General features: G+C 58.9%; 1 protein-coding gene across 1 annotated transcript; it reads right to left on the bottom strand.

Moving 5' to 3' along the window:
- Positions 1–3,436: 3,436 nt before the first annotated feature.
- LOC122173421 (zinc finger protein RFP-like) lies at positions 3,437–8,750 on the bottom strand (the record flags this gene model as incomplete). Its single annotated transcript, XM_065580265.1, has 5 exons — positions 8,515–8,750; positions 6,687–6,822; positions 5,577–5,961; positions 5,350–5,372; positions 3,437–3,463 (listed from the first exon to the last, which is right to left on the bottom strand). Coding segments are annotated over exons 1-5 (807 nt in total), but the record flags the coding sequence as incomplete, so codon positions are not given.
- Between the last annotated feature and the right edge of the window lie 250 nt (positions 8,751–9,000).

Raw genomic sequence — 9,000 nt, forward strand, 5'->3', positions numbered from 1 at the left:
GGAGAGCTCCCAGAGCAAAGACCCTGGAAGGGGTGCTCCTAGAGAGAGAAGCTCCCCTAAGGGAGAGGAGCTGCCAGAGATGACACTGATAGAAACAGCAGCTGAATGAAGACAGAGCCCTGCACGTGAGGGCTGCAGGGAATAGAGGTACAGTCTGACCTGAACCCAGCTCTGGGAAGGAGGGATGGGGGCTCCTGACTCAAGGAGAGTGAGGGCCTTGAGTTCGAGCCAGAGGCTGGAGCAGCGTGAAGGAAAAGATTTTATTTTGGGGTTTAATTGAACTCAGAGTGGACCCCAGCAGGGGACATTTGTCTCAGAGCTTTTGGACTGTGTGGAGCAGTTTAAGGAGTGCTGAAGAGGGTAAACTGAGGCAGGGCCACCCAGAGCCAGCTGAGGAGGAGCTTGGGGGTGCCACACCATGATGAGTCTGCACAAGTGCCCCCCATTTAACAGAACTGCTGCCCGTTCCCCATGCGGACAAAGCCTCCCTCTCTCCGGTCTGTCTGCGTGGGCCCAATGGAGCCTGCGTCCCTGAGTGTGAACCTGGAGCAGCTGAGCACAGGGTGGTGCCTCCCGCCTGACTCCTGGCCTCCTTGTCCCAGCTCCCCGGTGGTTCCCTCTTCCCTGAAACCTGTGGCTGTCTCTGAGCCTGCTCCCCCTGCCCCACCCTGGGGGTCCTGAGCCCCCTGATGGCTGGATGCTGAACTGGGGTGGCCCAGGGCCCAGCACGGCACCAGCAGGGTCACTACAATACTGTCAGATCCAGCCAGACAGGCCCCAGGGTGCACTGGGATCCTGGCACCACCTCAGCATTTGCGGGGCCTGGTCCGCACTCAGACCGGGCGCCCTCTGGGGCCGGCAACCTCTTGTTCTGTCTTTGCAGCGCCTGGTGCACTCGTGGGCATGATACCAATAATAACACTCACTGCCCAGCCCCTAAGGGCTGTGTGACAGCGTGGGGCCTTCCCCATTGCACACGGGGACCCTGAGGTGCAGGGAGGCCTGGTTACTCCCCCACATATTCACCCAGTGACTCCCCCGAGCTGCTGGACGCAGGTCCCAGGAATCAGAGTGCGGGCAGTCGAGTGGCACTGACCGGTCGGAGACTGGTGGGGTGGGTGGAAGGAAAGGGTGGGGCAGCGGGGGGTGCGGCAAGGAGCCTAGGGCTGGGACGGGGGGCAGCCAAAAATTTTTTTTCTTGGGGCGGCAAAAAACCTAGAGCCGGCCCTGATTGGTGCTGGTACTGCGCTCCCTGCCAGAGCTCCCAGCCCCTGACCCAGCCCAGCCTGTTGTCCCAGCGCTGACCCCTGCCCTGCACTTGCGTGGTGGCACTTTGCTGCATGGCCCTGCCTGGTCTCTACCCTCTGGGTGCAGCACAGGGCTTGTGTCTCTGAGCAGATCCCTCGCCCGGCCATTTGCCCCAGACACAGAGAATCCAGGTGCCGAGGGAAGGAGCGGCCCCAGCAGCACCGCATTGGCCCTGGCACAGGCTGAGCCTGCGAGCGCAGAGACAGAGGCAGCGGCAGAGAGGGGGGCTCGGCCAGGCAAACAGCAGGGTCCCCACCTGCAGGGCAGGGGTCAGCGCTGGGACAACAGGCCGGGCTGGGTCAGGGGCTGGGAGCTCTGGCAGTGAGCGCAGTACCAGCACCAATCAGGGCCGGCTCTAGGTTTTTTGCCGCCCCAAGGAAAAAAAAATTTTGGCTGCCCCCCGTCCCAGCCCTAGGCTCCTTGCCGCACCCCCCGCTGCCCCAGCCCTGGGCTCTCCCCCGTTTCCCCCCACCTGCCGCCCCAGCCCTGGGCTCTCCCTCCTTTCCCCCCACCTGCACCCTCCTTCATCCGCAGCCCTGGGTCACTGGTAACTCACTCCCAGGGCAGGTCATTCAGCAGGAATTTTAGATGTGCACAGAACACAGACAGGATTGGTTCCCATATGGTTACAGAACTGCAGTGAAGTGGAACAATTTTCACCGTGTGTGACTGGAGGATATCTAGATGCATATTATAAGACTGTCCTCCATAAATGAGGAAAAGTTGAGGTGCCTTTATTATTCTTTTGTTCCACTCTTTCTTTCTATGGGGAATTTGCCAATGCAATATCACTGTCTTCCTTTTAAACAAACAAACAAAAAAAAGGCAATGGCTGTTGACAATAGCAATTCCAGTCCTAATAACCCCTAGGAAGCATTTCTTGCTCAATTTTATCCTACTTTTTCTATAGCAAGTTACAGTGGATCAGTATATTTGATTTGGGAGAAATGAAGTAACAGCCGCCCAAGCTGAGCTTGAGCACTCCTGAATTTTGAGGTGTTCAAATCTGGAAGGCAGGTGCTGGGGGGTGGGGTGGGGTGGGGGGGCCTGTGGCTCCGCAGGGGAACACGCTGGTCTGAGTGGTACGATAAGGGGGTTGGAGAAGGGGTAGGCGGTTCCGGGGGAGCAGTCAAGGGACAGGGAGCAGAGGCGGTTGGATGGGGTGGAGGTTCGGGGTGGCAGTCAGGGGCAGGGAGAAGGGGAGGTTAGATGGGTCAGGGGTTCGGGGTGGCAGTCAGGGGCAGGGAGAAGGGGGGGTTAGATGGGTCAGGGGTTCGGGGGGCAGTCAGGGGACAGGCAGCAGTTGGATAGGCATGGGAGTCCCAGGGGTTTGTCATGGGACAGGTAGGGGGTGGGGTCCTAGGGGGGAAGTTGGGGGGGGGGGTCTCAGGAGGGGGCAGTTGGGGAAAAGGAGAAGGGAGGCTTAGATGGGGGTGGGGTCCCAGGAGGGGGCAATCGGGGGACAAGGACCAGTGGGGCTTAGATAGGGGGTGGGGTCCTGGGGGGCAGTTGGGACAGGTGTCCCGGGAGGGGGTGATCAGGGAGCAGGGGGGTTGGATGGGTTGGGGTTTCTGTGGGGGGAAGTCGGAGGGAGTGGATGTTGGCAGGGTGGGGCTACCCTCCCTCCCCGTGGAGTGTCCTATTTTTTGAATGTTAAAATATGGAATCCCTACTCACAGTGCAGCTCTCCATTCACAGCAGGCTGCAGCATGAGGTCTCAGCTTCCTCACTCCCTCCCCCTCTTTCCTGTTGGGAAAGGGAATGCTGGGAAATGTAGTTCTTTCCCTGCTCCAGGGCTGGCTCTATAGGCAGGGAGCTAACCAAGGAACTACAGCTCCCAGGGCCCCCTGTTGGTTCTCAGCTCCCATGCTGGATCCCTGCCACCCCTGCAAATGGGCTGCCCCAAGCACGTGCTTGCTTTGCTGGTGCCTAGAGCCGCCCCTGGCACCAATGTCCCTGCTGCAGACCCTGGGCCTGGCCAGCGCGTCTCCCAGGACCTGGGGCCCTGCCCAGAAGGGAGCCCAGGTTGCAGGCACCACTGGGGGGTGGTGCCAGGAGCAGCTGCAGGGAGTGAATCTCTTCCAAGGGAGGGGGCTGCAGTCATTGATACAGAATTGACCACAGTTACCTGCGAATCCTCGGGCTCTTCTGAGTCCTGGAACAACCAGCAGAGAAAGAGAGGTGAGAATTCACACAGCAGAGTCACCCGGAGCGGGGATCAGGTACGTACACGGCCCCTCCCCACAGCACCCGGCTCTGCACCGTCTCACAACAGACCAGGGCTCAACAGGCTCCGACTCCCCCTCGGCTTTTCTGTCCCAGGTTTCCCGGCTGGGTTTCTCCCCCATGCAGAGCCCGTCACACCCGCCCAGCCCAGGGGCTGCTCCAGACAGGGGAACAGGCTTCCAGCAGCTGTCGTGCCCTGCTCTAGCACAGCGACCCAGGAGTCTCCCCTCTTTCTGCACCCAGCCCCTCTGGAAGGAGAGAGAGAGAGAGAGAGAGAGTAATTAGCCACAACCCCTTTCTCACCACTACTAGAGCCACAGCTCTTTCAAGCTGATACAATATCCCAGCACAGGCTGGCGACCAAGGCAAAAGGAGGGAGCTTCTCCTAGATATTTAGGCACCTAAAGATGCAGGTAGACACTGAGTGGGATTTTCAAATGTGCTGAAGCAGGTTAGGCAAGTCCATAGGAGTTAGGTGCTTTGGAGGTTCCCACCAGACACCTAAATACCTTTGAAAGTCTGGCCCAAGGTGCTCAAACACGAGGGCCCTGATGCTCAGCTGGTGTCAGTCAGGGAGGCTGAGAATCCGGCCCTGAGTCTGTGATAACGTCTCACGTTAACCAAGAGCATCAGCCCCTGCGCTCAGATAACCAGGGATAGAGCGGGAGGCAGCGCTGGGCACACAGATTCATGATTATGAATTATCTGCTCTCCTGAAATCTTCCCCTTTGGGCTCTGCTCTGAGCAGCCAGGGAAGCTGGGACCCCCAGGGCTCTCCCGGGATCTGGGCCCCTCTGAGCTGGGCAGTCACAGTGCTCTGAATTAAGCGCTGATCCACAAGTAATATGGGCCCAACCTGCTGGGCCAAATCCCTTCCCCTGCCCTGCTCCAATACAACGAGAGACAAACCCCCAGCAGCGCCCCTTACCCAGGAATCCCGTAACAGCCTCCTGGAGATTGTTCTCTCGCGGGAAATCCCGGATTCTCTTTTCCAGCTCAGGGAACTCGGGCGCTGGATGCGGTGACGTCGCCTTCTCTGCAGAGACGTGTGTTTATTCCTCCCCCTCGTCAGCCCTAAGTTCCTGCCCCCCAGAGGCAGACGGGGAGCGGGTAGGAGCTGGGCCACAGGCAGGGCTAACGGGGCCATGACCTCTGCTGCCCAGGGAATTTAGTGCCTGCACCATCTGCCGGGGCCGGCCTGGGGACTGAGGGCCTCTCTCCATCCAGAGAGAAAACCCAGCCTGGGCAGGGCCAGCCCCGGCTCCCCTCACACCCGGCCAGTCCCATGTCCCCACTAGGGCCTGGAGGGGCCGATCCCAGGGCTGAGAGAGGGGCCCATTCTCCAGGCCCAGCCTCTCCTCAGTTTCTCCTCTCAGCCTCCAAGGGGCCTGTCACTCCTCATGGGGTGGGAGGCTCTGGGATGGGGACTCTGCCCCACTCGGCCCTGGGCTGGGACACTCATCTCTCTCCCCACAGGCCCCTGGGGCTCAACAAACGGGACAGGCTTTGGGCCATGACAGCTCTGGGGCCAGGTCCCAGCTGGGCCCTCAGGGTGACAGGCCCCCAGCCCCATGAATAATCACCCAAGCCAGCCTGGTCCCAGGGAGGGGTCTCCAGCCAGAGCAGTGGGGCAATCCCCTCCCCAGGGTGGGTCACACAGACACAGTGGCAGCAGCCCCAGGGCAATGGGGACGGAGGGGGGCTGGATCCAGAGGGTGAGACCCTCCCATAGTTGGGGCACTGGGTCTGCAGCCTGGGCTCTGAGTCTCTTCCCAGCCCGACAGGGTGTGAGGGGCAGACGGAGCCCGGACGTACCTGCTCACAGCGCTTCTGACACCCTAGAGGGGAAGGAGAGACAGAGCAGAGAGTCAGTGCCCATGGCCCAGCCGGGTCACTCTTGCTCTCCCAGCCCCAGCCCCACGGGCTGCTCCCCCAGTGGGGTGGCGGCACTAAAGGGCTGTGCTAGGGGGAGCAGAGCTGCCCTCCAGGGATGGCCGGGCCTCCTGCACTGAGCCCTGGGACTGGAACAGCCTTTCACCAGCCTCCCACCACCTCCCCGACAGTCCGAGCTCCTCTCTCTTTGCAGCCCGTGGCCCTGCAGATATCCCGGCCGCACGCTCTGCACTGAGCTTTACAGGGTCTTGGGGGCCGTCCCCTCCCGACACTGGGCTCTGGGTGCATCTGACACAGTCTCACCTGCAGCAGTTCCAGCACGGGCTGCTGACACTTCCCCTCCAGCTCCGTGATCAGGGCGCTGAGCCGGGAAATCTCCTCACCCAGGTGGGTGGCATTTTCCTCCATCCTCGTCCCCATCTCCTCGTCCAGCTCTGCCAGCTGGGCCAGCAGGAGGCGCTCTTGTTCAGCCAGGAACTGGCGCAGCCGCTTGCACTCGGACACCACCAGCTGCCGCTCCACTTCCGTCTGCTTCTGGGGTGAGCAGAGAGACGCAGGGGCAGGGCAGGGCAGGGACACGGGTTGAGTGGGGGTCATGGGAAATGGTACAAGGCCTTGTCTGGGCTGCACAGAGCATTTCATTCGATACCTTTGCCAGTGTAACTGTGTCTGCACTAGGCCTTTTGCTAGTATGAAAATGTCACCAAAAATCACCAACCCCCCTACAATCAATCACCGCCCCCCGATCGCTGTACCAGCAACAGGTTGAAGTGCAGACCAGGCCTTGGCAAATGGTGCTGCCCAAACCACCCAGTGGCCTCACTGGAACGTCTGACACTCAAACCCTGGGATCAGCACAAATCTCCCCCTGCTCCGCCCTGACCCCTGCCACATCCCTGCCTGCTCAGCCGTTTTACTGGCCTCTCCCCGTGCCCTCCCCACCCCCCAGCACTAGAGAGCCAGAGACTGCTCCCAGCTACCCTGGGGTGAACCCTTTTACTCCAGTGGGAACTAACCCCAGGATCCCAGAGTAATCTGACCCTGACCCCACTGACTTCGGTGGAGTCACTTCTGATGTACACCAGGCACCTGAGAGCAGACGCTGCCCCGCACTGGTTAAAATGACCCTGAACCGTCTCCCTGCATTGATCCTGGAAACCTTTAACCTTCTGCACCGCCCAGACCCCAACCAGCAGAGATCCTCCGCTGCTCTCACTGACACCCCTGTGCAAACCGGCTGGGCAGGGCAGGGCACCTACCAGGAGCCTCTCACTCTTCTTGTCCCAGTTGGATTTCAGTCCCAGGAGCTCTTCTCTCTCCTCCCGCAAATGCTGCAGGCGGCTCAGGATTTGCTCCTGCAAACAGACGATGGTTCTCGGGGCTGGTTTGGGGTCACTGGTTTGTGCCCAGCGACAACATCGTCACCGAGCAGAGTAAGGCGGTGGGAGCAGGTCCCCCTTCCCCAGCCTGCTGAAAAAGTGACCCCAGCTCCAAAATAACTCCCCGGGCAGAGCTGCTGGGCCTGGCCTAGTCCCTCCCCAGCACCATCATCTCCAGGCTGTTTCCTCCCATAGTCCGGTGCTCTGGAACAGCCCCTGGGAGGAGCTCTTTAGTGTGGCAATCCCCTTAGGGTCACACTTTTTCCAATGAGGAAAGCCACTTGGCTTCACCGCCTCCTGACTCTGAATCTCAGAGCCTTCAGCACCCCTGCTTCACATCAGCAAGCCCACCTGAGCTGGACACCCAAGGGAGACTTGTATGCCCCAAGGGAGCCATGTACCCCCACTTCCTTACTCTGGAGTGACTCAACCAGCATTGTAAAAGCAGTGGGGTTTATTACAGGGGTAGTCAACAGGCGGACCGTGGGCTAAATCTGGACCACCTGATGCTTTTGAGCAGATCCTGAAATATGTTTATTTATTTATTATCATGATTGTTGTTTTTTATTATTTTCTCTGAAGTCTGGACCTTGACTATGCCTTGACCAAGAAATTTGGACCTTAATAAAAAATAATTGACTCTCCCTGGTTTTTTACATGTCTGGAACACAGCGCAGACAGTTATTGGTTAACACAGAGAACGGAAAGGTCCATCTGGGTCGGTCCCAGAGCCCTCTGTAGTCCCAGTGCAGAAGCTGCTCTCCTGCCTCCAGCAGCCCACACATAGAACCCCACCCCAGTCCTTTGTCCTTCAGCTTGGCACACTGGAGGACAGGCTATCCATGGTCATTTGTTGTTTGGAGCCAAATGTCCAGGCCACTGTCTTCTGGGACACTCCATGGGCTTGGGACCCCAGGCAGCCAGCTGTCCCTCATGCCTGAATCTCTGGGTCTCTACAAGTAAACACCCCTCACCTAGTTAACCATGGGTAAGGCTAAGATTTTGTCACAGATATTTTAAGTAAAAGTCATGGACAGGTCACGTGCTTCCGTGAATTTTTCTTTATTGCCCGTTACCTGCCATGACTTTTACTAAAAATATCCCTGACAAAATGGAGAGCTCAGCTGCAGGGTCCCCACACCGCTTGCAGCGGCTGGGCAGCTGTGGGGGCTCGCTGGTTGCTCCGAGGGCCTGCACCGCCCATGGTAGCCAGGAGCTCCCCAGCTGTCTGCAGCTCCCAGCCGCTGCAAGATGAAGTCACGGAGGTCTCTGGAAGTCACGGATTCCGTGGCTTCTGCAACCTCTGTGAAAAACTCGTAGCCTTAGCCATGTGTAACCCATGCCTGCTTGGTGTGGCGCTCTGTCCCCCTTTAGTGGCACCTAGACCAGCTAAAGAGGTATTAGCCTCCCACAGCCGTGGAGAAGAGAAACAGGTCTTTTAGCTCATGCATTAAGCTCCACAGGTCCCCAACTTTGATCCCCGCTGACGACAACTAGGGTCTGTTGGTGTTAAACATGCACCACCTAGGGGACACTGAGGTGCACATACTATTCATCCAAAATATTATGAAAAATTCCCTCTGCACAAGAATCTCATTATCAGGCAGTTCCCTGGCTCTAACCCAGGGCTGGTCAGACACACACAGGGAGATCTGTAACTGCAGAGAAGCTGTCCCAGCCATGCAGATAACTGTTCCTTACCCTGTACTCCTGGGCAGCCTCCTCAATGGGAACCACCATGTGAGCGCGGTGAGCTCGGGATCTGTCACAAACCACGCAGATGGGGGTTTGATCCTCCTCGCAGAAGAGTTTCAGAGCCTCCTGGTGCCTCTCACACACTCGCTGCCCCTCTGGCTCTGGCCCCGCCTGCAGCCTCAGACGTTTCACTAACTCCACCAGGTTCCCCAGCTGCCTGTTGGGCCGCAGGTCTCTCTGCGGGGCCATTTCTCTGCACTGGGGGCAGGAGAAGTCTGGCTCCGGCTACCCCCAGCACTGGCTGATGCAGGCCCGGCAGAAGTTGTGCCCACACTCAATAGACACCGGGTCTGTGAAATAGTCCAGGCAGAGGGAGCAAGTCACTTAGTGCTGGAAGCTCCCGGCCAGGTTCCCGGCAGCCATGGCCCCTCCGCACCCGGGACCCAGCTGCTGTGGGTTAGTTTCACTTTCCTGCGCTCAGAGGAGCCTGTTTGGTTGG

Source organism: Chrysemys picta, unplaced genomic scaffold, assembly GCF_011386835.1.
Source record: "Chrysemys picta bellii isolate R12L10 unplaced genomic scaffold, ASM1138683v2 scaf2271, whole genome shotgun sequence".
In the NCBI taxonomy this organism is placed as follows: Eukaryota; Metazoa; Chordata; order Testudines; family Emydidae; genus Chrysemys; species Chrysemys picta.